This window comes from Gracilinanus agilis, chromosome 2 (genome assembly GCF_016433145.1).
Source record: "Gracilinanus agilis isolate LMUSP501 chromosome 2, AgileGrace, whole genome shotgun sequence".
Taxonomy (NCBI): Eukaryota; Metazoa; Chordata; class Mammalia; order Didelphimorphia; family Didelphidae; genus Gracilinanus; species Gracilinanus agilis.
This window is the reverse complement of record NC_058131.1, coordinates 465,819,549-465,846,852: the sequence shown is the minus strand read 5'-3', so window position 1 is coordinate 465,846,852 and position 27,304 is coordinate 465,819,549. Positions and strand designations below refer to the sequence as shown.

The window sequence follows — 27,304 nt, the reverse complement described above, 5'->3', positions numbered from 1 at the left end:
ATCACTGAGATGGAAGGAATTTTGAGACTTTATTTTTTAAAATTCCCTCACCAGGAAAAATATTCTAGATAAATTAATTAAATAAAATAAAAAAATTCCCTCATCACTAGAAAAGATACCACTAAATAATCAATGTGATATAGTTGAAAAAAAAAAACCACACCCAAAACTAATACACTAGCATGGGAGTCAGAAGAACTAAGTCCTAGTTAGTTTTTCTCTTCTGTGTCACCTTGGACAAATTTTTCTCCTTTTCTCTACCTATTTCCTCATTGTCAAGTAATGAAGTTGGAAGATGCCCTCCAATTGTTATGATTCTATCCAATCCCTGATACATAGTCATCTGTTCTACTCTTAGTAATTTAAAACCTTCTTGGTAGCCTATTGTAGTATTTAATGTTATTTCATTGTATCAGTTTTACTTTAGTAAAGTTAGCTAGAGATCAATCTGTATTATTTAATGATGATGATACTTTACTTAGACTTGTGTGTTGGGTCCCTATAAGGCAGTGGATAACTTGGGTACTATGATGCTCTCTGACTTTAAGCATTCCTGATATTAAAACTCATAAGCCTCACTGTTGGTTTTATCACCAATAGTCAGGAAGTAGACTCAATTATCTCTTTTAAACAATATAAAATATTTTTAAAATAAAATTTTATTGATAACTTTTCCCTTTTGATCACCTGCATTTCCCACTATCATGCTAGATATAGCTATATCTCTTATAAAATTAAAAAATTTTCTCTTCCAATGTTTGTTTTCTTAATTTTTTTATTTCCCCCCATTTACACGTAAAAAGAAAAACCCATACAATTATATCTAAGAAAAGGCATTACCTAGGATACCACAGTAAGAACTGTAGTTATAAACCATTCCACCTGTAAACCTACTATCCCAAATACATATAATAAAGCATTTTGTGAAGATCAGTCACAGATTTAGAGTACAATGGTGGTGAAAGATATATGTAGATAAAACTATTGATTCTTCTGGTACTGCAAGACCTGGATGATTTTTTTTATCTTCCTGGAATCCACACTTTTTCCATTTAGCACAATATATGTTGGGCAGGTCACTCACCTTTACTCTCATGATATGCCCCTTTTCACAGCTCCATTCTCAATATCCAGGGCTTGTGTTCTATTGAATGAATTATGGGTTCACTTTTTTTTTGTTAATGGTCCTGCCCCTTGAAGATGCTTCCTGCCTTGAGGTGGGGAACACCCTTGTGTCTGTATTTGTCTGGAGAGTGTGTATCTCTTTCCTTCTGGATGTGATATTCCCTATTAGTTGAGTAGCTTTACCACAGAGCTCCATGGCTGATGGTAGGGGAGTAGGAAAGAGAAAATCTTTTCCTTATCCATCCAAGAGGTACAGAATCAGAAGCTTATAGTTGGCTTAGAGAGCTCTGTGGAAGATGGCAGAGGACTGAGCTTCCCAAAAAGGAACTGGTCTTGGAACTCATCAGGTTTGAAAGGTTCCTGACTCTCTTGTCTAGGGAGATAAAGACTTATGTTTGAGAGATTTAGAGGGATTCTTTCTCAAGTTCTGAATTCTTGCTTGACTGCTTGTTCCTGCCTGGACTGGTTCCAGAGCTGGCAGACTCCGTTATTTTAAAGTTTAAATTAACTCAGTCTTCAATCAGGACAATATCCAAGCTCCCCTTCCAACTCAGTCAAGAAAAACTCTTCCATACTTGGCAATAGCTAACATTTCTATAATACTGTGTGATAAGTGCTTTACATCTATTAATGTATATGATGTTATTATTAACTTATTTGATATTCACAACAATGCTAGGAATTATTCTTATTTTTGGAGATAAGTCTTCTTATCTCTACTTTATAGTTGAAGAAATTGAAGCAAATAGAGTTTAACCTCTATTTGACTTGCCCAGAGTCACACAGGTAGTAAGTATCTGGAGCTAGATTTAAACTCATGTCTTCTGGATTCCAAACTCAAACCCATCTTTATACTTAAACAATTTATTATTTTTTTCCTTTCTATAATTAAATCCAGGGCTTCCTGGGCTGAAGATTGGTTAGAGGTCAACCCCATCATACTTAACATTTCTATTATCTTAATATATTTTTGCTATTTCATCTGATCATGAGATTGGCCAGCCAATAAGAAGGAAGTCATTGCTTAATAATGAATTAAAAAAGGAGATGGGAAGAATGAATAAGGCAGAAGATATAAGGAACATCCTTAGCATCTAAATGTGGAAGGGACAGTACCACATGACCAAAATCTACTTTCATATCTGGGCTTATGATTTATTACTATTTAACACTGCAGGACATGGCATTTTCTATATGTGAGGGGTTCATTTAGTCCAGTTTTATTAAGCCCATTGGTTTTTAGGTAGGAGTTTGAAATTATACCCCTCAATACATATTGCAAGGGAGAACCCCTGAGCTCTGAAAAACAATAGAGCTTATGAGGCTTCCAACCAGCACTAATATCCAAATCAGGCAAGATAATTACTTTGAACACATAATTATTTCTATATTTTTCTGCTTCTTAATTATATTTAATAGTATTTATTAAATAGAGATGGCTTTGTTGTTGAAATGAGTTTTGAGGCACCTGAGGACTGGATTTACATATTTCTCTGAAAAGCTGCTACTAATCTTCTTCATAGAAATTCCCTGCCCCATTTTGCTGGTATATGAACCACACTTTAAATGACTTACCCAAGGCCAATCAAGTAGAATGTGACAGGCAGAAACTGAATCTAGGACTTTATTTTTCTATTTTTTTCCTATTGCTTTTTCTATTGCTTTCTTTTGCTGGGGAAAAGGGAAAGAGGGAAGTTTTGTATCTTGCCTAATCCCTAAGCATCATATAGATGATATACTGAACACTTCACTGTTAGTTATTGTTAAGCAGTACCATTGAAGGAGTAGGGAAAATTATTTATTAGATTTATGGATAGTGGAAGAATTGATGACCAAAGAAGAAATGGAGAGGTGACTAGGAAGTAAAATTCTAATTTTGAATAAAAAAATTAAAAAGATTTTGCAATAAACTACTTTTCATTTTAACAAAGCCAAAACCAAAACCAAAACCAAAATACTGTTTTTTTAACGAAACTAATGCCAACAGAATTGGAAAAAAGCAAGAAATTGTTTGGGAAACCATTATAGTAAATTTATCTAATAAAGGATTCATTTCTCTTTTTTTAAATTTTATTTAATTAATTTAGAATATTTTCCCATGGTTACAAGATTCATATTCTTTCCCTCCCCCTCCTGTAGCCTACACACAATTCCACTGGTTTTTATGTGTGTCATTGATCAGGACCTATTTCTATATTATTGATATTTGCACGGGTGATCGTTTAGAGTCAATAAAGGATTCATTTCTATAATATATAGGGAACTAAATCAAATTTACAAGAATAAGAACCATTTCTCAACTGATAAAGAGTTAAAGAATATGAATAGGCAGTTTCTAGAGGGAAAAATTAAAATTATTAATAGCATATGTAAATATACTCTAAATCATTAATAACTAGAGAAATACAAATTAAAACAATTCTGAGGTACTACTTTACACTCATCAGATTTACTAAAATAAAAAAAAGGAAAATAGCAAATGTTGAAGAAGATATTGGAAAATAGGCATACAAATGCACTGTTGGAGGAGCTGTGATCTAGTCCTACCATTTGGGGAGAGCAACTTGCAATTATTCCCAAAAGGCTATTAAACTGTAACTTGGCAAAGCCATTACTAGGATTATACCCGAGGAAATCAAAGAAAGAGGAAAAAGAGACATGTGTACAAAATAATTTATAGCAACCCTTTTTGTGATAGCAAAGAATTGGAAGTTGAGGAATGGGCTGAGCAAGTTAGGGCATATGAATGTAATAGAATATTATTGTGATATAATAAGTGATGGTTTCAGAAATACATGAGAAGACTCATATGAACTGATGCAAAATTGAATGAGCAAGAGAACAATTTACATAGTAATAGCAATTTTATTAAAGATAATTAGCTTTGAAAGTCATAGTAGCTCTGATCAACACAATGACCTACCAAAATTCCAAAGAACTTATAATGAAACATTCTATCCATTCCCAGATAAAGAACTGATGGCTAATGTTATTAGTAGAAATCAGTTTTGTATCCATACATATTTGTAATAGGTTTTGGATTTCTTGTTTTTTTCCATTCATAGGGGGAAGGGGCAGGGGGAGAATTCAAGACTGAAACAAAAGAACATAAAAGCCTTTGTGCTTTTAAATTTATACATCAATTTTAAAATTAAAAAAAAGAAAAGGGAAGAGAGTTTTTTTGATAGTTTAAATGTTTGAATACCCCTTCTTCATTTTTTGTCAGGTTAATAAAACCACTTCTTTTAAAAAAAGAAAAAATAGAAATGATACTGAAGAAGTAACTAGGCCCCTGATGTAGATTTAAATACTTTTATACCCCATTATGAAAGAAAAAAGTCTGACTTAAAAAATGGGTCAATTTGGCAGTCCCCTGATTCAGGAATCATGGGAGAACAGTTAGTTCCCTGGCAAGTTAGCAGCTGTACAGTTTTAATCTAGTCTTTTAATTGTGATATGTCCCTGGCAATTTAGTTAACCCCCTTGAGTTTGAGTTCCTCTCCTGATAAACGAACATAACACTTCAGGGCTAAGAATTCTGGCACTCCAGGAAACTGTAGATGGCTAATCTTCAACCAAGTTATCTCATTCCTGATCCAAGCCTGCTTCTACTCTCTGCGATTATATTGTTCACATAAATATAACTTGTCAAAAACTATCATTAAGATGTCCCCTCCAGTTAAAAACAACAACTTACCCAGCTTCTCAGTATGTGCATGATTAACCATACATGATAATTATATCCCAAATGATAATACTTAGAGCAGCAGCATATTAACCTCGTTAGATACACAATGGCAGTAACTTTAGGAAAGAAAGAGAAAGGCAAATTAGGTTGCCTACTGTAAGGAGTGAAGATCAAGTACTAATGAAAGAGGGAGCTAGCCTAGAATCACATGATCTATTTTAGAGTTGGAAGAGACCTTTGAGAGAATATAGTTTAACCCTTTCATTTTGTAAATAAAGATTAGGGTCCATAGAAGTGAAAAGAATGCTTAAGATCAGCAACCTGTAAATACTCATCTTTTTTCCATACTTAAATGAGATGGGAAACAACTTCCTCCATCCTAAACCCACACTGTCTTTTGGCTCATGTGTTTGAACTTAAATCTAGTCTGTAAGAATTATAAAGCAGAAGGAAATAGCTAGATGGTTCAGTGAATTGAGAGTCATTCCCCAGAGATAGGATTCAAATCTGCCAAGACATTTCCTAAGTATGTGATCCTGGGCAAGTCACTTAAATCCATTTGCCTACCCCTCATCATTCTTCTGTCTTGAAGTAAATGCATAATATGAAAGAATAAATATGGTTTTTAAAAAGAATTATAAAGGAGAGCTTTGATTATAGGAACATGATTAACTAAATTAACCAAATTATCCACTGTATCCCTTCCATTCCACTTTAAAGAAAGAAGAAAAATGACAAGACAGTTGATTGTTAAACATTTCCCATCATGCCCCTGCTTCTGTATACAGGTCCTAGAATATCAATAAAATTTTACATTTATATGGCACTTTAAGATTCACAAGGATTCTTTGTAGCCCAATTCTCTTTCTAAGTCTGTATCTGATATAACTTACTGAGTGCACTTCAAGATTCTGAACTCAATACATCTAGAAGGGCCAAGATGGTGGCAAGAAAGGTCAAAGAGAAGCTGAGGTCTCTCTCCCACATTTGGTCAAAGATCTAAAAAGGGCATAGGATCAAATAATGATTAGAGAACTATAAAACCACAGTAAGCTTCTTCATCCATCCCAGAATTTTATAAAATAGGCAACTAAAAGCCTTCAGGCACAGGGAAATGAATCTTTACCAAGAAAGGCAGCATAAGGTTGGGTAAATGATATCCAGAAGCTTATTAGGACTCAAACCAAACATGTGACCAAGCCTCTGAAACCTGACGTGATCTGTTCATAGGAGCAAGAAATCTGGAATAATCAGTCAAGGAAACTAATGGGATTTGAAATCCAATGAAATCTGACCACTCTTACCACAGACACAACACTAAAAACAAGCAGTACTCTATCTGGGATTATCTGACAGATTGGAAGTCTCTAGACCACTCTGACTTGAGAACACAATGCTCTGATCCTGGGTGATCCTGGGGTGACCTGAAACCTTCCAGTGCCCTGAGTACAAACACATCATGGGATATGGAAGCCAATGTCAGCAACCCAGAATTTCGAGGTCAGGACCAACTCCATCCAGGAGTGTAGAACAGAGAAGAAGAGCCTGTCATGTCACAAAGTCCCAAGTAAGGAGATGAAGCCTGAGAGGAGTTGTTAGAAGATACTGAACACAATGAAAAAGGTCAAGAGATGCCTAAAAGGTAAACCCAGAAACAAAAGAGTTACTATACTACCCAGAACTACAAGAGTACTTGGAAGAAATGAAACAAGACAAACTGAGAAAAATAAAAATTAGAAATGAAACAGAAATGTTAGAGGAAAGAATTGGAAGGAGCCCATGAATAAATACAATGTCACAAAGGCATCAAAAACCCATTCACTTCCCCTACCCCACCTTCCAAGGGAATTTAAGTTGGGATTATTGTTTTGTAAATATTTTATCATTTTGAAGAAATATCTTTTTCTCATGGAGTTCTTTAAGGTGGCCAATAAGGAGGAATCCATTACCTTCTGAGGAAATGTATTATTCTATTTTTGGATACCTCTAATTGTTAGGAAGTTTTTTTTCCCTGAAAATTAACAGGCAATTTCAGGTGGCAACTCATCCTAATTCTGCTCTCTGAGGCCAAACAAAATGAATATACATTTCCTTTCCAGATGACAGCTTTCCCAAACACCCCTTTCTCCAACTTCACCTAGTCTTCTGTTCCCTAGGCTAACCATCCCCAGTTCCTTCAAGGAATTCTCATAAAGTCTGAATTTATTGTCTTCTGCACACTCTCCAGTTTATTACTGTTGTTCCTAAACTGTGGTGCACAGGACTGAATATAGTACTCCAGATGTATTCTGATTAGGGCAGATATATTCTGATAATTTCCTTACATGAATTCTTTATATTGATTTATACAAATCCATATTCTTTATATGGATTTAGCTCCACCTACTTTCTTCACCTAGAGAACTGAAACACTTAGGTGGTATAGTAGACAGTGGTGGGCTTGGAAGACCTAATTTTTGAATTCTGCCCCAGATTACTTACTATCACTTAGTAAACAATAGCAATATTAATGCTTAATAATATTTAGCATTTATATAGCACCTTAAGCCTTGTAAGCACATTACAAAGCTTATCCCACTTGATCCTCACAACAACCCAGTAAGAGAGTTGCTATTTTATTCCCCACTTTATAGGTAAGGAAACTGATTCTAAGACAGGTTAAGTAGCTTTCCAGGCTCCTTGAGAATGGAGACATATATTTTGAGGAGAGTGAGGGAGTGCTGTGCATCCTTGGTATCTGTTCATTAGAATATATCAGGAAAAAAGAACAAAAGACCTCTAGCTGGTGAAGTGATTCCTCTATGGATGATTTATAGAGACAAGTTGTAAGAGATGAGTTTTAGTCTACATCTTTGGAGGGAATATCCAGCAGTAACTATGAGTTCTGCAAATTCATTTGAGTTGTAATAGGGAAATAGACTTAAGAGTAGAGGGAGTGGACATGAATAGGCAATTTTCAGATAAAGAAATCAAAACTATCAATAAGCTCATGAAAAAGTGTTCTAAATCTCTAATAATTAGAGACATGCAAATCAAAACAACTCTGAGGTATCACCTCACACCTAGCAGATTGGCTAAAATGATAGCAGGGGAGAGTAATGAATGTTGAAGGGGATGTGGCCAAATTGGGACATTATTGCATTGCCGGTGGAGTTGTGAACTGATCCAACCATTCTGGATGGCAAGTTGGAACTATGCCCAAAGAGCTCTAAAAGATTGCCCTTTGATCCAGCCATACCATTGCTGGGTTTGTACCCCAAAGAGATCATAGATAAACAAACTTGTAGAAAAATATTTATAGCCGCGCTTTTTGTGGTGGCAACAAATTGGAAAAGGAGGGAATGTCCTTCAATTGGGGAATGGCTGAACAAATTGTGGTACATGCTGGTGATGGAATACTATTGTGCTCAAAGGAATAATAAACTGGAGGAATTCCATGTGAACTGGAAAGACCTCCAGGAACTGATGCAGAATGAAAGGAGCAGAACCAGGAGAACATTGTACACAGAGACCAATACACTGTGGTAAAATTGAATGTAATGGACTTCTGTACTAGCAGCAATGCAATGACCCAGGACAATTCTGAGGGATTTAGGGAAAAGAAGGCTACCCACATTCAGAGGAAGAACTGCAGGAGTGGAAACACAGAAGTAAAACAACTGCTTGAACACATGGGTTGATGTGGGCATGGTTGGGGATGTGACACTAAATGACTACACCAATGCAACTATTAATGATATGTAAATAAGTCTTAATTGATGACACATGTTGAAACCAGTGGAAATGTGGGTTGGATATGGAGGAGGTAAAGTGGGGTGAAGGGGAAAGTAAAAACAAGAGCCATGTAACCATAGAAAATTTTTCTAAAAAAATACAATATTAAAAAAAAAAGAGTAGAGGGAGTGGGAATGGGAACAGAAGAATAATGAGGCCACTTTTACATGTTTAAAATGGAATAGAGGCCGAGGTTAGGTGAGTTGAGGAACTGGGGCTAAAGGTCAGACACTTTTTGAGGAAGAGGGAGAATGACCTTGAGATCCAGATCCACCAATGATAGAACAGACGTCTGTAAAGAATGGAGAGGACTTTAAAGAGGAGAATAGTGAGGATGGCGGAGGGATAGGGACTGGAAATGGCAGTGGAGAGCAAAGACTGTGCCAACTCCTACTCTTGGCCCTGTATTCTGGTTTATGAAAGCAGTCAGTCAGAGCACTAGAGGATGCCAAGAAACATAGTTTCTTCAGAAGAAAGCTAGATTTCTGTGATCAGCAGAAGGCTGATAGAATGAGAAGAAAGCTAATGTGAAGAAGAATTTTAGAAGGGAAAGACTGTGGAGAGCTAGGGCTAAGCAGGATAGGGATAAGAATATGGGGAAAAGTAGGGGATAGAAGAATAAATTTTGAAAGTTGGAAAAGGCAAGTAGGTCCAGGAGAGACAGTTCTACTATGGGTTCAATGGAGTCAGGAGAAGGGAACGACCTATTCATTCATCCTCCTCCCCCAAATTCCTTATCCAGCTTCTTTATCCTATCCCAGCTCTGTCTTGCCCCCCACATCCCATGTAAAATCAGGATTTCAGGACTAAAGTGATACCTCCCTAGATACCAGTGTCACATGCTCTGCCTAGATAAGGGCTCTGGCACCCACATGAATGAGATCATTGGAATACTAGACTATTTCCAATGTCTAGGACAGTGACTTCTACATAAAGGTACTTAATATATTTTTATTGACTTGAAATAAATGGGAATTTACTGCACTAAAATCAATTACCAGCTGTCCAAAGCTGGGTCTACAAGCTGTCCAAATGTTCTACAGGCAGGCTTGTCTCATGGTATTTTAAAATGAGGCATTTTGCTGCTGATAAAATGTTTATTTTAGCATCAGGCCTACTGGAAACATTTGGACCATCATTTCCCTCCTGTCCTCAGGTGTTTGGATTATTTAGTAAATTATTATCTTTCCTCCTGCACTTTGTGACACACGGACAATTCACCTCAAGCAAATTCAGTTATTGTATTAAGTCATCCTTTCCCGTAATCAGAAAACAATCCTGTGACAGTCTAAACCCTGAAATTGCTCTCTTTGTCTAATGGGCAAAGCTTTGTTTGAAGGGTCAACCTCATTTCTCAAGGTTACACTGGCAGCAAATTTGTATGAGTAGTTTAGGCCCTGGATCGAACTTTTCTTGTAAGATTTATATGGCTGGGCAGCTGTGGAACCTCACAGTTTGCTTCCCAATTGTCAGTTTCTTGACAGCTTTTTCTGTGGAACAGTGTGAAGAGTGGAGAGCCCTGCTTTTGAGACAGAGAAGTGTTTTCACACCTGATGTGTAATTTCACACCTTGTGTTTCTCAGTAGATAAGTGCATAAAATAACACATCAAATGGGAATAGGAAAAAAAAAGATCAACACAGAAAGCTGCAGGTTGTAATTTCCTTTCTTAGAGGCACTCTGAGGGAAGAGAAAAATTGCAGAAATCTGGGTTTACACTTTTAAAAGTTAGAATTGTGTTTTGGTGGGAGAGTGAGCAATAAACACGTTTCAACTTGCAGCCTACATTGAATGGGATTTATAGAATGATCGAATTGGGAAAACACCCCGACACACTGATTCTTGAAAGAACAGCTCACACATTAGGCTAGTGAGAAACATTGCAAAATACTCTAGTACTTAATAGAAATTTGAGGCATTACCTTTTAAGTAATGTGAATATGAAGTGTGATAGATTGTCTAAGAGGACATTGTATTTATAATGTTCTATTCTGGAGAAAGTGCAAATTTTTCATGTCAGGGTAGCAAGGTGGCTCAGTGGATAAAGTGTTGGGGTGAATTCAGGAACACTCATCTAATCGAATTCAAATCTGACCTCAGACTGTGTGACCCTAGGCAAGTCATTTAAACGTGTTCACCCTAATTTCACATTTGTAAAATGAGCTGGTGAAGGATGTGGCAAATAACTTCAGTGTCTTTACCAAGAAAATTCCAAATGAGGTCACTAAGAATTGTACACAGCTGAAACCACCAAACAACAACAAATAATTTTGGTATCATTTAGATCTTTCTTTTCTCTTCCAATATGGGACCAACTATATAAAGAATACTTGTCACTGTTATATATCATGCACTATAGAAAGACAAGTAAAGCCGGTATTTTTAGCTCCATTTTATAGATTTTAAAACTGAGATCAAAGAGGTTGAAGGGATTTGACCAGGGTTATAACTGCTAATCACCACTGTAGAAAATGCCTTATGTGGAATGCTGTGTCATAATGATAATGCTCCATGATGATAGAATTGAATCTGGAAGCCTTCATGAAGATTATATATCCCAATGGGTATCAGGAACAAATTTTTAGAGATAAATATATTTCAAAATTGTTACCTCTATCCAGGCTTTCAAGTGTGACATGTCTTCATATCCTATGTTTTGGTCACTTGTAGATGGCTCCAATGTCCAGGATTTGCAATATTGACTATCCTTACAGTAGATTATTATTATTATTATTATTTTAGATAAATAATATTCCAATTTTCTCCCTATCCTGTAGAAAATAGAACGTGTTTTCTATGGATTTAGTCCAATTTCAGGATGAGATTTGTATCAATCTGATGTGAGTTGCCCATCACATAAATATCCCAGAAAGCATGGATAGAAGGCACAACTAAACTTATTCAAAATCAGTCAGAGTCAGTCATTAGTAATAAAAAAGCTTTTTTCTAATATATTTTAAGAAGAGAGGAAGAGAACAAGAATTTACTAAATGCCTACCTATTATATACTAGGCACTATGCTAAGCTCTTTTCCAGTATTTTCTCATTTGATCCTCCAACAATTCCGTGAAGTAGGTGATCTTTTTATTCCCATTTTACAGTTGAGGAATCTGAGGCAAACAGAGAGTTAAATGTCTTAGAGTTATAGAGCTAACAAATATTTCAGCCTGGATTTGAACACTTCCTGCCTCCAGGTCTAGTGCTTTAGGCACTATTATACCTAACTGCCTATTTTAGATGTAAAAAATTAAAGAATATACAAAGCAAAATGTACATAGATATTGATTCTAGTGTCAATGGGTACAAGAGTTTTTAGGTTATATGAGTACTTTCCCATACTTTGCCTTTTTTGAATGTATTCTTGTAGAGGGCATGCATCTCAGCACAGAATATGAAGTATTCATGTGGATTTTAAAATTAATATTCAATATTTCAAAAGTATAATATTTATAGATTTATTAATATTTAACTAGAGAGCTAGAGAACACAGGGAACGTTCCCCACCCGCTTCAAGTGGAAGAGAGAGCTAGAGGGACGTTACCCAAAACTTATATGCAATCATACAAAAGATGCTCGTAAACAGAAAGGAAAAGGAATTGTGGGTAAGTACAGAAAGGAATCCTGGGCAATGCAGTTCTAAGGGTTCAAAATTTTCCAACTATACGCAAGATCAAGAAAAATTAATAATCCAGGCATTTAATTGAGAATTAATTTGTACCTATCAAGTAAGTAATTATTTCTCAAGGTAAACTTGAATGAATTAACAGGTAATGAAACAACAAATGAATGACAGGTATTAATATTTTTTCTTCTCTTTACCTTCCCCCCCCCCTTTTTTTTCTGTCACAGATACTTACGGGAAACTCTTTCTACTCAACTCTGTCGGCCAAGAGATGTCCCGTTGTAAGACATCCATTCGAAGAGGTCAGCCAAATCCTGTTTACAAGGAAACATTTGTTTTCCAGGTAGCCCTCTTTCAGCTTTCCGATGTCACTCTGATGATCTCAATTTATAATAGACGTACTATGAAACGAAAAGAAATGATTGGCTGGATTTCACTGGGTCAGAACAGCAGTGGAGAGGAGGAGCAAGACCATTGGCAAGAAATGAAGGAAACCAAGGGGCAGCAGATCTGCAGGTGGCATATCTTACTAGAATCCTGATCATTTGGGCCAAAGTTCATCTGTCTGGTTTTCCTTATCACTGCTATTGCCAGATACCAATTCAACACATAAGTTAGCAGGCTTTTCTAAGATAACTTATTCCCCTTTTGAATTTGCAAATGGAGACATTAAACTTCTATCTTTTAAGGTTTTCATACTGAGTTTCTCACCTGAACAAATTAATTACTAGAACTAAGAAAATCGAGAAGATAGAAAATTTATTCAAACACTGATGCTATCACTGCCATTTTGAACTGTCTTCATCTGATGCATTTCAAGATTAAATTTGAACTTATTACATATAATCAGTACATTTTGTCTATGTTGATGTTGCAACCTGAATTCTTTTTTGTGATAATATTACTAGTTTCTAGAACAACTCAGACATAATAGGGACTCAATAAATACTATTTCTTTTGATGGACTTACTTCTTAAGAATGCATATTTGCCAACATTTATGAATGAATATTTTCAGGTAGCATGGGCAAACCCTAAAATGTTTCTGCAAAAATTTAAAGTGCCTCTGATTATCATTACTCGACTGAAATTGTGTTGATAACCTTTACTGATTATGAATACTTAGATTTTTTGGTAGGCATGTGTCATGAACTATAGCCTGTTTCATCAGGTTATTAGCATGAATGTCAGTTAATGGCTGTTTTAAACATTTCCTTGGTGCATGTTTATGTTCCTTTAGGGTCTAAGTTTTTGTTTCCTATGACTTTAAATTGACAAAAAAAAAGGAAGCCACACTTGAACCTGAAGAGTAATTATTCTATTTATTTTGTTTGAGCTTATATTTCCCTGTCTGCAGAATGATATATAATGAAGACTCGATATAGTAAAAATGAAAAAAAAGTCCTTTTATATCAAAAGAAAGACTTTAGACGATGTCTAGTTTAGGGACTTCATCAACCACAGATGATGAGAAGGAAGATAAGAGAGGCTTCCAAGTCTTTTGCAACACATATCTTTCCTGGTTGTAAGAGTAAGTTGAAATGAAAGAAGGAAGAGCACACTGAATTATAACTAGGTGTCGTGTCTCTCCTGATAATGCCCAGTTTAGGTACCAGGTAACTCTGTTGTGAATTCCTGTAATCCACATCTGGCAAATATAACATTGCATAACTTAATGAAGGGATCTGGCATTTGAAAGTTACAAAACGAACTCATGTTACACAAACTGAACACACCTGAATTCAACAATATACAGTCAGCAATAGACAAGAATAAAGGGAGAAAAATGCATTAAATAAAGATTTTAAATTGTACTCTAATTGCCATTTTCCCAAGTGGCATAAAGTCCCATAACTGTTTGCCCAATCATTCTCTTTCTTGTTTGGAGAATAGTTAGTGTGAGTCATCACATTGTTTTGTACCAAACATTAGCTCCTGTATCAGTCTTTCTCTGGAATTCTTGTTTATAACGAGTTATATCCAAGTCTTAGTAAAGCTTCTATTTGTTTCATTAATGCTCTTTAGTTTTTTAATAATAGCCTTGCTGTTAACTCTGATAAGCCTAAGAAAAGTCATAAAATACCTAGGTATGTTCATATAAGAAATGCTTATAAAATAATAGGGTTCACAATCATGCAGGATTTTTAACTTACTTGAAGGATCTTGGAACATATTGGTGGCATAAAACAAGGTCCTCCTCTTGTTTGCTTTTAGAAAAAAGCAAAAAGAAAATAACCTCCATTTCATTTGAAGCTATTTTATTTGATCTCTAGTCTCCATTTTATTTAATTTATGTTGTTGCCCACTTATTGAGAGCATGCAAAGTAATAAGGCTGCTTTATGTTTTTAGATTAGCTTTCCTTAGAAGGACTTGAAATGCTTTGCCAATATTATATCCATTAAGTGTTGAATGGCCTTATTATTTTGTTTGTGGTGTTAGGTCTTGATAATTGACTGAAAGTAGACCTGAATGCAGTTGGTTAAGTGGTAACACAAAGACTTTATTATTTTTTAAAAATAACTTTTAAAGCTTTATCTCATACTCTATGAAGGGAAAAATGGTGGCCATTTTTCTTAATATCTTACCATAAAAATGTGGCATTCACTTTTAAATTTGTATTTGTAAAAATATATGCATTTATTAGACAGTCTTTGCTTTTGACTATTTTGTGTTTTACCATGTGAATTATTCAATGCTACCTGATAAATACCTCCTACTCTGTTCTTACTTATTTGATAATTTCTGGGAATGGCACTGAACACAATAGCTTATTCATGCATGACTAGCACACCTTTCAATTGTTTTCTTTTCTTGCCATGATTTCCAGGAATACACTGTAAAAAAATTGCATACCAGTTGGCCTGTATGTATGTGCTGGGTATTTAGAGGTCTGTATATCAATAACATTCAACATAAAATTGACATAAATGTAAAGACGTGAATTATAATATAGGTTGAATTATAATACAGGTTCTTTTTTATTGAGTTGGAACTTGAAATGTTATGTTTGTGTTCATTCAATTTTTTTTCTTGGCAGATTTTGGGCCTGAATGCATTTTTAAGATTTTTTAATTAGTGCTATTGCATTTTAATTGATTTCTAGGAGAGAGAAAGATAGAATAAATTTCAAATGGTAGGAAAACTATGTTAGCCTAATTCACCTAGCTCAGTGATGGTGAACCTATGGAACAGGTGCCAAAGATGACACACAGAGCCCTCTCTATGGGCATGTGGCCTCCCTACCCAACCACATTTTGTTACTAGAAAGTCAGAGGGACTTGGGTGGAGCTACCCTCCCTTCCCCATCTCCACCATACCTGATGACATTTTTTCACATCCCCCGCCCCTCTGCCTAGCAGTCCAATGGGAGCTCACAGGGGGTAAGGTGGGCAGCTCACAGGTGGCAGAGCTGGAGGGGAGCAGAGCCCTCTCCATGCGCCTGAAGACATTCCTAACTTCACCTGCCCCTCTGCCCAGCAACCCAATGGGAGAGCTTCTTCCCTCCCCTGTGTCGAGTAAGGAGCGGGGCATGGCATGGTACATGGTCTTTAAAAGGTTCACCATCACTGACCTAGCTAATTGTTATTATTTCATTGTAATACTTGAAATTTAAGAAGCACAAATGTTTGGTTACTCAAAGAAATTCTAATAGTGATCATGTCTATAAAGCCTCATTTTCTAATAAAGTTGAGAATATATGAAGATTTTTGTTTTTGTTTAAATATCAGCATCCCTCAATTCAGAACAGAAATTATTCTGAATTAAGAAATTATTTCCTTACTTTTAGTGTTTTTTTCTAATTCCAAAATCATTAATTTGATGATTCCTTCTACGTTGATATTGACTTTGGCAAAGTCAAGGGTATCATTCTTCCAAGCACTTGCTTTCATACACTCTTTCTTTTATTGCCTGATGTATAACTATCCTAGACTCTTTTATTAATTATTGCAGAATCAGACAAACTGTGGAGGTCTCACCTTCTTGATCATGAAATGTGGCAGAATTGTAGTACAGAAACATACAGAGCTGAAACCTAGGACAACAGCAATCAGACTTTGCTCTGGATGAAAAAAGACTACTTTTGGAGTTTGCAGCTAGTTCCCCAGCCTGTCCCTGAGAGCCTAGAATAATACAATATAGCAACAAAGCAGCAACAGGACCAGCCCAGATCTTGCCCTCCAGAGGCCAGTCATAACATTAAGTCTCAAGTCAAGACATAAGCTGTAAGGATGAGCAAGCTAAACAAAATGAAACAAACAAACAAACAACCCAGAGCATCTATCAACTATGGTGGTGACAGGGAAGACAAAACACAGAAGAAAATAACTCCAAAGCAACTCTATAAGCAAAGATAAAAAAAACCAACTTGGATACAAACTCAATTAGAATTCCTTGAAAAGATGACGAGTGCTTTAAGAAAAAGAGTTAATTTTTTAAGTAAATGGAATGTATGTATTTTAAGGGAAAAAATCCTGGAAGAAAAATGAGACCTATGGAAGAAAGAAATGAAAAGAGAATTATTTAATTTTAGGATCAGAATGCAATGTAACACTTCAATAAAAATACATTTGATTATAAGAGTTTTCCAAAGATGTAATTTTCTAAAAATAAAAACTACTCTCCTCTGACTCCAAATATACCACCCAGTAAGATATTTGCTGGACTTAAGGAATAATAAGCCTCTCCACAGCCCCATGAACCATGATATAATTTTTTATGCCTGAGTCCTCTGAACCAACAAGACATGGAAAGCAAGCTAGCTATGTGTCTCCTGTAATGGAGGCTAAGATAGGATGATATGATAGGTAGTAGGCAATTCAGGAGAGAACAACATCACAAAAATTCAGAGAGGAAAGAGCATGCAGCTACGAGTGAGCTGCTTATACTATCTAAGAGGTTAAGATGAATGAGAATTGAAGAAAAACTACTGAATTTAGCAGTGAAGAGACCTTAGAGAAGTTTCAGTTGAATTAGGAGTTCAAATCTAGATTACAGGTGATTAAGTAGTGAGTGGGTGGTGACAAAGTGAAAGTGAAGAGAATAAACAGTTTTTTTAAAGAGTTGAACTGTGAGAGAAGAAATAAAGAAAAGCAGCTTGAGAAGATAGTAAGGTAAAATGAAGAGTTTAAAAAATATCAGAGATGATATAGACATTTTTGTAGATGGTAGAAGAATCAGTGAAGAAGGAAGCAAATTCTTGGAAGAGAGAGGAAGGTATGACATCAAGGGCATGAGAAGAGGAGTTGTCAAGGAGAAGGACCACTGCATCCTTCAAAAACTGCAGCAAAGGGGGGCAGCTGGGTAGCTCAGTGGATTGAGAGCCAGGCCTAGAGATGGGAGGCCCTAGGTTCAAATCCGGCCTCAGCCACTTCCCAGCTGTGTGACCCTGGGCAAGTCACTTGACCCCCATTGCCTACCCTTACCACTCTTCCACCTATAAGTCAATACACACAAGTTAAGGGTTTAAAATTAAAAAAAAAAACTGCAGCAAAGGGAAAATGTAGGATGATGAGATGTGAGGCATGTAACGGGGGAAACTGAAAGAACCTCTGAACAGATTCTGACCAGAATTTAAAATAATTTTGGAAGATTCATAATCTTGGAAAAATTATCAGAAATAAATTTTAATCAAATTCAGCAAGAATTTAGTGCATGAATCTTCAGCAAGTAAACTGTATATAGTACAAGTAGTATAGAGAAACTCCTTACCACAATTCCTGCTGTGACTACTAGAGAGCTGTATCCATTTCTCAGGATCATGTTTAAGGGGGAATATGAAGGATGTATAAATAATTAAGAGAAGGGCCACCAAAATAGTTAAAGATTAGGAAAACTGGACCTGTGAGGAAAGAATGAGAGATAGTATATTGCAGGGGAAGTAATAAGCATTTATAAAATGCCAGCTACATGCCACGCACTTTACTAAGCACTTTAGAAACATCTCATTTGTTCCTCACTATAACCCTAGGATGAAGGTTCTATCAATATTTCTATTTTAAAGTTGAGGAAACTGAGGCAAAGGAGACTGGGACAGATTTGGAAAGATTTCAAGGTAGCATAATGACAGTCAATTATTTTGATGGCAGACCCTGAAGTTCCTCATAAGAGATTTTAATTATACATGACCAAAATTTAATGAAAATTATTTCATATTCAATTCGAACTCTATTGGATTAATCCTTATATAACTAGAACTACGTAGGTAGGTTTGTAGGATTCAAAAAAAGCCCCTGGCTTTCAGAAACTAATAGTCATTTTGGGGAAACACAACATTTGAAACAATATAACATTAAATATTTTGAAAAAAATCATAAAACAATGTAATAAATTAAATCTTAAAAGGAGCAAAAATATATGACAGACTTAGGCAAGAAGAGAGAGCAGTGATTTTAGAATGCTTCATAGAAAAGGAAAGACTTACAACGAACGTTAAAGGAGTGGTAGAATTTGACTAGTTGTCAGTATTGCAAAGGGACTAATGAGGCATTCCCTTTTAAAACAAAAGATCAAGCTTTGCCTGAAAAACAGAACGAATATACTTGCAATTTCTCAATGCTCCTTCTACTTATAAGATTCTACCTGTTTTTTTTAAACCTTTGACCTTTTTGTACATTTTCTCATCCTATTTTCCCTCGGTGCCCTAAGATGCTTTCCCTGGGGCCATATTATTCTAGCTTTGTTTAAGTTACTTCTGGTATTCTTCAGGGCTCCAGGTTAGTCCCTATTGTGTTTTGAATGTTTGTGCTTCCCTAGAGTCACATTATTCTGTCTCAACGTTTGCAGTATCATGAGCACACAGATAATCCTCCTACATATTTATAGCTCCTAAAGACCTTATGAAGCAGCATGATGCATGATATATGAAACTGATTCGCAGTCATAAATATCCTTGAATATTTTTTCTAAAATAAAATTTTATTGATCTTTGTCTTCTTACATCTCCATAATTCCCCTCAGTATCTTTTCCCACTTCTTAGAGAGCCATCTAATATAACCAATAATATTTTTAGAAGAACAACAAAGAAAAAGAAGAGAAAATATAATAAAAACTAATACATAGACAAAGTCTATTTTACCACAGTCATGAACCTCCTACTTCTTCGAAAAAGGTGTGTGGGGCAGGGAGGGGAGGAGTGGTATCTTCTTATATCTCTTTTTTGAAGCCATGATTGTCCTTGGAAGTTTTACAACCTTTACTTTTGATTGTTTTTTTTTAATTTCCCCTTTTATATTGTCTTTGCCACATTTATTGGCTCTGCTTACTTCACTGTATCAGATTATGTGTATCTTTCTTTTTTAAAAATACTTTGTTTTTCCCATTAAATATAAAAAACAACTTTTAACATTTGGTTTAACAATTTTGAGTGCCAAATTCTTTCCCTCCCTTCCTCCCTTCTCCTCTTTTTGAGAAAGAAAGCATTTTTATAAAGATTATATATGCTGTCATGTAAATATAATTCCATATTAGTTATATTGAAAAAGAAAACACAGACCCCGCCCAACCAAAATCCAATAAAAATGAAGTAATTAAAAGTATTCCTCAATCTGCATTCAGACTTCATTAGTTCTTTCTTTAGAGGTGGACAGCATTTTTCATCATTAGTTCTTCATAATTGCCTCAGCTTATTGTAATGCTGAGAATAGCTAAGTCATTCACAGTTGTTTATCATATGTACATTATTTATTTATTTAAAAAATAAACCTTACCTTCTGTCTTAGAATCAGTAATGTGTATTGGTTCCAAGGCAGAAAAGTGGTAAGGGGTTGGCAATGGGGGTTAAGTGACTTCCCCAGGGTGACACAACTAGGAAGTGTCTGAGGCCAGATTTGAACCTAGGACCGCTCATATCTAGGCCTGGCTCTCAATCCACTGAGCTACCCAGCTGCCCCCATTTATCATACATTATTGCAATTGAGTACAAGGTTCTGTTTCTACTTGCTTCACTTTGTATCAGTTCATGTGAATCTTTCCAGGTTTTCCTGAAAGCATCCTGCTTGTCATTTCTTATAGCATGAATATTCCATCATAATTTTCTCATAAATTTGTTCAGCCGTTCTCCAATTGATGGGTATGCCCTCAATTTCCAATTCTTCAGTATCACAAAAAGAGTTTCTCTAAATATTTTTGTAGATTTGGGTTCTTTTCATTTTTTTCTAAATCTCATGGGTATAGACCTAGTAGTGGTATTTCTGTGTCAAAAGATAGACATCATTTTATGGCCCTTTTGGGCATGGTTCTAAGTTGCTCTTCAGAATGATTGGATTAGTTCAAAGCTTCATCAACATTATATTAAGTCCCAATTTTCTCATATCCTCTCTAACATTTATCATTTTCTTTTTCTGTCATATTAACCAATGTAATATATTTGAGATGGTAGCTCAGAGTTTTTTAAATTTTCATTTCCCTAATTAAAAGTGATTTGAAGCATTTGTTCATTAGTCATATGAAAAAATGCTTTTAATTAGGGAAAAATTTAGGGAAATCACTCTTAATTTGGGAAATTAAAATGCAAATTAAAATAACTCTGAGGTACCATCTCACACATATTAGATTGATTAATATGTCAGAAAAGGGAAAGGATAGATGTTGGAGATGTGGGAAAATTGGGACCTAATACACTGTTGGTGGAGTTGTGAACTAATGTAAACATTCTGGAGAGCAATTTGGAATCATGCCTAAAAGGTCATAAAATTGTGCCTATCCTTTGACCCATAAATACCACTACTAGGTCTATATCCTAAAGAGATTAAAAAAAGGAAAAGGACCCAAATATACAAAAATATTTTTAGCAGCTCTTTTTGTGAAGAATTGGAAATTAGGGGATGTTCATCAATTGGAGAATGGTTGAACAAATTGTGGTATATATAAGTGTGATGGAATACTATTGTGCCATAAGAAATGAAAAACAGAATGATTATTAAAAAAAACCTGGAAAGACTTATATGAAGAGATACAAAGTAAACTGAGCAGAACCAGGAAAACTTTACACGAAGTAATAGCAGTAATTTATAATGATCAACTAACTGCGATTAACTTAATTATTATTAGCAATGCAAGGATCTAAGATAACTCCAAGAGACTCATGACAAAAAAAAAGCTATCCAACATCATGGAAGGAACAGATAGAGAATGAATGCCTATTGAAGCATACCATGTTTCACTTTATCTCCTTCATGAGTTTTTTTCTTGTATAAATGATACATGTCTTCTTTCGTGACATAATAGTGCATGTATACCCTAACTCATATTACTTACCATCTTGGGGAGGGGGAAGGAAAAGGAAGGAGGGAGAAAATATGTATTAACAAAATGTCAGAAGACAATTATTAAAAAGTTTTGTCTACATAAAATAGTACATATACAACCCACAGTTATGAAAGTTATGTAATATTCTTCTCTTCTAATTTTAAAGCTATAATCTTTAATATTATGGTTGTGTATCCATTTAGATTTTTTTTGTAAAATATGGTATAAGGTGTTGGCCTAAGCCTAACAATGGAACTCAATAGCCCAGTGTTTGATAAGCTAAAAAACATAAATTTCTTAAGAAAGACATCTGTATTTGATAAAATCTGCTAGAAAAACTGGCAAGAAGTGTGACTCAAATTAGTCTGGTTTTGAATATTCTTAAAGAATAACAGTTTAACCACTGTCCAGCTGCTATCAATTTGTCTCTTTAAAGTGGGTTCAGGTGTCTCTATGAGGTTTCAATTGATCTTCTTTTAGCCCAGGATCACTTCTTTATGGAAGATAATATAGATGCTAATTTTCCTTTTGGATTGCCACCTTAGATACATCACTGATTTAAGAACCATAACTTTCCCTATATTTTAATTAATTAATTAAGAAAATTATTCCATGGTTACATGATTCATGTTCTTTCCCTCCGCTCTTTCCACCCCCCCCCCCATGGCCATTGCACAATTCCACTGGGTTTTACATATGTCATTAATCAAGACCTATTTCCATATTATTAATATTTGCACTAGGGTGATTGCTTAAAGTCTACATCCCCAATCATATCCACATAAATCCATGTGATCAAGCAGTTGTTTTTCTTGGATGTTTCTACTCCCACAGTTCTTTCTCTGGATGTGGATATCATTCTTTCTCATAAGTCCCTCAGAAATGTCCTATGTCATTGCACTGCTTCTAGTAGAGAAGTCCATTACATTTGATTGTGCCACAGTGTATCAGTCTCTATGTATAAAGTTCTCCTGGTTCTGATTCTTTCACTTTGCATCAATTTCTGGAGGTTGTTCCAGTTCACATGGAATTCCTCTAGTTCATCATTCCTTTCAGCACAATAGTATTCCATCACCAACAAATACCACAATTTGTTTAGCCATTCTCCAGTTGAAGGGCATCCCCTCATTTTCCAATTTTTTGCCACCACAAAGAGTGTGGCTATAAATATTTTTGTACAAGTTTTTTTCCTTATGATCTCTTTGGGGTACAAATCCAGCAGTGGAATGGCTGGATTCAAGGACAGGCAGTCTTTTAGCGCTCTTTGGGCATAGTTCCAGATTGCCATCCAGAATGGTTGGATCAATTCACAACTCCACCAGCAATGCACTTTCCCTATATTTAATATTCACCTCTCTGCATTCTCAACATAGTTTCTACCAAGTTTGGCAATACTTTCTGAATCCAAATTATCCACATTTGGTTACCTAATCAAAGGATATATTTTTTACTTGCTCTTAATAAACCTATAAGGAAGATTTTTAAAGCTTTAAAAATTAAATTTAATTTCTCTCAGATTACTTGTTGATACAATTTTTAATAATTGTTTCCTGACATTTTGTGATTCATGTTTTTCCCTGAGCCCCCTCCAGCCTTCCCAAGATAGCCAGTAATATGATATAGGTTATACATCGCTCACTATGCTGTGAAATGAGACACATACTGCTTACAGTAGAGAATAATTAATCAAGGAATTAGAATGAAGAATGATGTCTGTTAATCTGCATTCCTACTCTGTCAGTTCCTTCCATGTAGTTAGATAGTCTTCTTTGTCATCAGTCCCTTGGAGTTATCCTAGATCCCTGATGGCAAACCTATGACACACGTGTCAGCACTGACACACATAGCCATTTTTGATGACATGTGGCCCCATACAAATAAGTATGGGGCCACATGCTGAAATTATATTTTTTTTTCCTCGAAGTGACTCGCCACCCGAGTTATGCTCATTTTTTTGGTGAATTTTGCCATACCAAACTCAAAAGGTTGCCCATCATTGTCCTTGCTTTGTTGATAATAGTTAATTCACTCAGAGTAGATCATTCTATATTATTGTTGTCACATATACAATATTCTCCTGGATCTGCTCAGTTCCCTTTGCAACACTTCATATAATTCTTCCAGGTTTTTTGTGATCATCTTGTTCATCATTTCTAAGGGAACAATAGTATTCTTACAATCTTATACCACAGCTTGGTTAGCCATTCTCCAATTGAAGAACAACACTTTCCAATTCCTTGCCACCACCAAAAGGGCTACTGTAAATACTTTGGCACAACTAAGTCCTTTCCCCCTGTCTTTAATCTCTTTGGGATATAGATCTAGTAGTGGTATTGCTGGGTCAAGGGGTATCTAGGGAAGTGTTAAGGCTGATATAATTATAGTCCATAAGCCTTGAAGTTAGAAAGATCTGATGTCAAGGGTTGCAGTGTGAACCTGCACAAGTCAATTAATATCTTAATCAACATCCACAATATCATAGTCTTTTTTATTTATTAAATTTAAACATTTATTGATATTCATTTTTAGCATGGTTACATGACTCATGCTCCTACTTTCCCCTTCGCCCCCCCCCACACTCCCAATAGTCTTTTTTTTTAAACCATTACTTTCCATTTTAGAATTAATCCTGAGTAATGGTTCCAAGGCAGAAGAGAGTTAAGGGCCAGGTAATGGGAGTTAAGTGACTTGCCCAAAGTCACCTAGCTGGGAAGTGTCTGAGGCCAAATTTGAACCTAGGACTTTTTGTTTTTAGGCATGGCTCTAACTCCACTAAACCACCTAACTGCACCCATATATAATTTTGATTTGTCATTTTCTAAGTCAGTATTTAAGGATTCCATTTCTATTTGATTTTGAAACCACTGCATTACACTTCTCTTGCCAACTGTATTGGTGTAAGAGGGTAGCTACATGGTGTGGTGGAAAGATGCCTGGTGCCTAGCCTTGTGTCAGGAAAATATAAGGTCAAATATGGCCTCAGACATTTCCCAGTTAGGAGAATGTGGGTATGTCATTTAATCCTTTTCCCCTCAGTTTCCTCATCTATAAAATGAGCTGGAGAAGGAAATGGCAAACCATCCCAATATCTTTGCCAAGAAAGCCCCAAATGGAGTCACAAAGAGTCTAACACAGCTGAAATGACCCAAAGACAACAACAACAAAATTGGTGAAAGAAGTTCTCCATATTGATGAAATCAGTGGTCTGTCCTCCAAATTAAAAGTACAATTATTAATTAATTTTTTTGAGTGCAAGAAAGAGGCAATTTTATTTTAATGGAAAATAACTTTTTAGAATATACACATACAGGTAGTCAGCCTATATGTTTCTTCAAATAAATTAATATCTGTTTTATATTTTAATACAAAAATATTGAGTTTCCATTCCAATAATACTCCAAGTAAAATGTAACATCTACAATATTTACTGTCTTTGGCTTTTTATAACTGAATATCCAAATGTCCTTTGCAAGATCCTAGAAGGCAAGCTTTATAATAATAAGGACAGTAATTTATGTGCTTGTTATATTGATGGTGAAAGGGCATTACAGCTGCTCTATTTTTATTAAAAGAGTCAATCAATGACAGTGATATATAGAGGAAGGCAAAACACCAATTAGCAAGAAGTCTAATTTACCTGTATCCTTCTCTCAACTCAATACAATGTTGAACATTTACATAAAATGAATAAGAGTACAAGAAAAAAGGATTATTGGTGTGGAGAAATTCCTTGCTCTAATAACCATGTGGCTTTTATATGCTTTCCATTTTGTACCAAAGTCACATTTTGTGTAAACCTAATGTGTAAAATGGGTACATTGCCAATAATTTTCAAAAACAAACAAATACAAATTGCCATAAATCTATGGGGCACATGGATCCTCTTAGTGCTGAGTAAATTAGACTAAGAGTTTATAAAGGATCTACACATCATTTCTGAAAATAATATTTTAGGGAAATTTGATAGAATCTTTTTGAGCCCTACCATTATATTCTACTACTCTTACTAAGTTCATTTTGGGATAAGTTTTAGCATTTATGAAAAAATACCAGAATCCCTGAAGAGATCCTCATGGTTAGAAAAATAACACAAAGAGGAAAATGGTGATTCCAAGTATATTTCCCCAAATATGTCAAAATTTTACTTCCCATCTTGAATCTCAATTTTCCATTTCCATCCTTTAAAAAAAGAAATTTTAAAAAATGTTGCTCATGACCCAGCCCTCTTCTTCTCTTCCTTTCCTATGGCAAGGACTGAGTTATGATCCAGGTTATGATTTAACCCCAATAGGATAAGTTTCTCTCTTTGGTCCTTTCCCAAAATAAAATTCTGGTGAAACTTGAAAAAAACTTTAATTTTGGCTCATTTTTAAGTTTCTTAAAAATTGAATACTATTATCCCTATTTATTATCCCTATTTCCAATATAATATACAATATGAAACTGGTATCAGATAGAAGACTGACTTTATCACACAAGCCTTGAATAAATTAAAAAGATGTCATAAGACAAATACAGAATCATGGAGTTCCTTGAATTTCAAGCCCAAGTTGTTTTAAGAACCTCTGCTTAGGCTTAAACATAATACCAGATTGGTGAGGAGAATGATAACTCAACACAGCTAGAGGTGGAATTGTGATGGAGAGGAAATTTATTCTTCTCCCTATAGGGAGAGGGATTCATATGGTTTCAGACTATCTTCTGAAAGATAAGGGGAAAGATAAGGAGAAAGAGAGGAAGGAGGGGGATGGAGAGTGAAGGAGAGAGAAACAGACAGACATTTAGGAAGATAGACACATAGGAAAAAGTCAACTTCTCAACTTGCCCCTGATTTCCAGCTTGTCTCTAGAGGCTTTGGGGAATTTTCCCTTAAGTGAAATTGAGACCTCCTTCTTAAGGATGAACTGTGATATCTCACTCTCAAGGGAAGAGCTCATTCATTTTGTGTCTTTCCTGGTGTACAACTTCTGCTTGCCATTTATTTGGATAAATGGATTTACTAGTTGTGATGGTCTTTTGTGCAACTAGCATATGGTGGGAAGTAGGCAAGTCTGAAGGTGTAAAACTAGAATTATGTCTTCCTCTCTAAGGGTTAGCAACCAGGAAAGATAGCAGCTTTGTTACTTTTAAGCCTAAAAAAATCATGCCCTTACACTACTTACAACCAAGAGATGTAATTATAGTCTAATACTCTCTTTTCTCAGAAGAGAACAGAATGGCCAGCTTCATGGACTCTTTTCCAGCTCCTCTCCAGGAAGAACTCTGTTGGACTATGGTGGGCAAAATTTCAGAGATATTTATCAGTGCTTCCCTCCTGAATCAAACTTTGTCAATCTATGTGAACATATATAACATATATTCAGCATACATTTTATAATAAAATACTCAAAAACCTATTATAATCTCCTTGCAATGGAAAGGCAGTTTTAGAACTGCTAAGAAAATATTCCCCATTTACCTCAGGCCTGCACTATTTGAGCAACCCATGACAATATCATGGAGAGTTGCCAAGTTCCCTATTTCCTTGTTGCTCATGGCATATGCCCTTGGCTCTCCACTTGTGAACATTTTCCATGGTAGATATTCTTCTTCTCTATAGAGTGTGCTATTCAAGGAATCTTTTCCTCTGGAATCTCAGCCCAACCTCAGGAATTCTTGAACTCAGGAGGAACCCATGAAATAATACCTACTGCTAGAAATATTTATTTGCATGAATCTTTGACCCATGCTCATGAATGGAAACAAAAAGGCACAAGAAGCAGCAAAGAAGTGGAGGCCCAGGAATTACTTATCTAGGCAAGCATTGGGTGTTTTTCCTGTGTTTCTCCTAAAGGTTGCCATTTACTCCG

General features: G+C 35.5%; 1 protein-coding gene across 2 annotated transcripts in view; it reads left to right on the top strand.

Moving 5' to 3' along the window:
- SYT16 (synaptotagmin 16) overlaps positions 1-12,749 on the top strand; it is a 120,010-nt gene extending 107,261 nt beyond the window's left edge. For both annotated transcript variants that reach the window (XM_044662011.1, XM_044662010.1), the window contains exon 6: positions 12,436-12,749. In XM_044662011.1, coding sequence (XP_044517946.1) covers positions 12,436-12,749 — 314 coding nt within the window. The remainder of the gene's footprint in view (positions 1-12,435) is intronic.
- Positions 12,750-27,304: the final 14,555 nt, after the last annotated feature.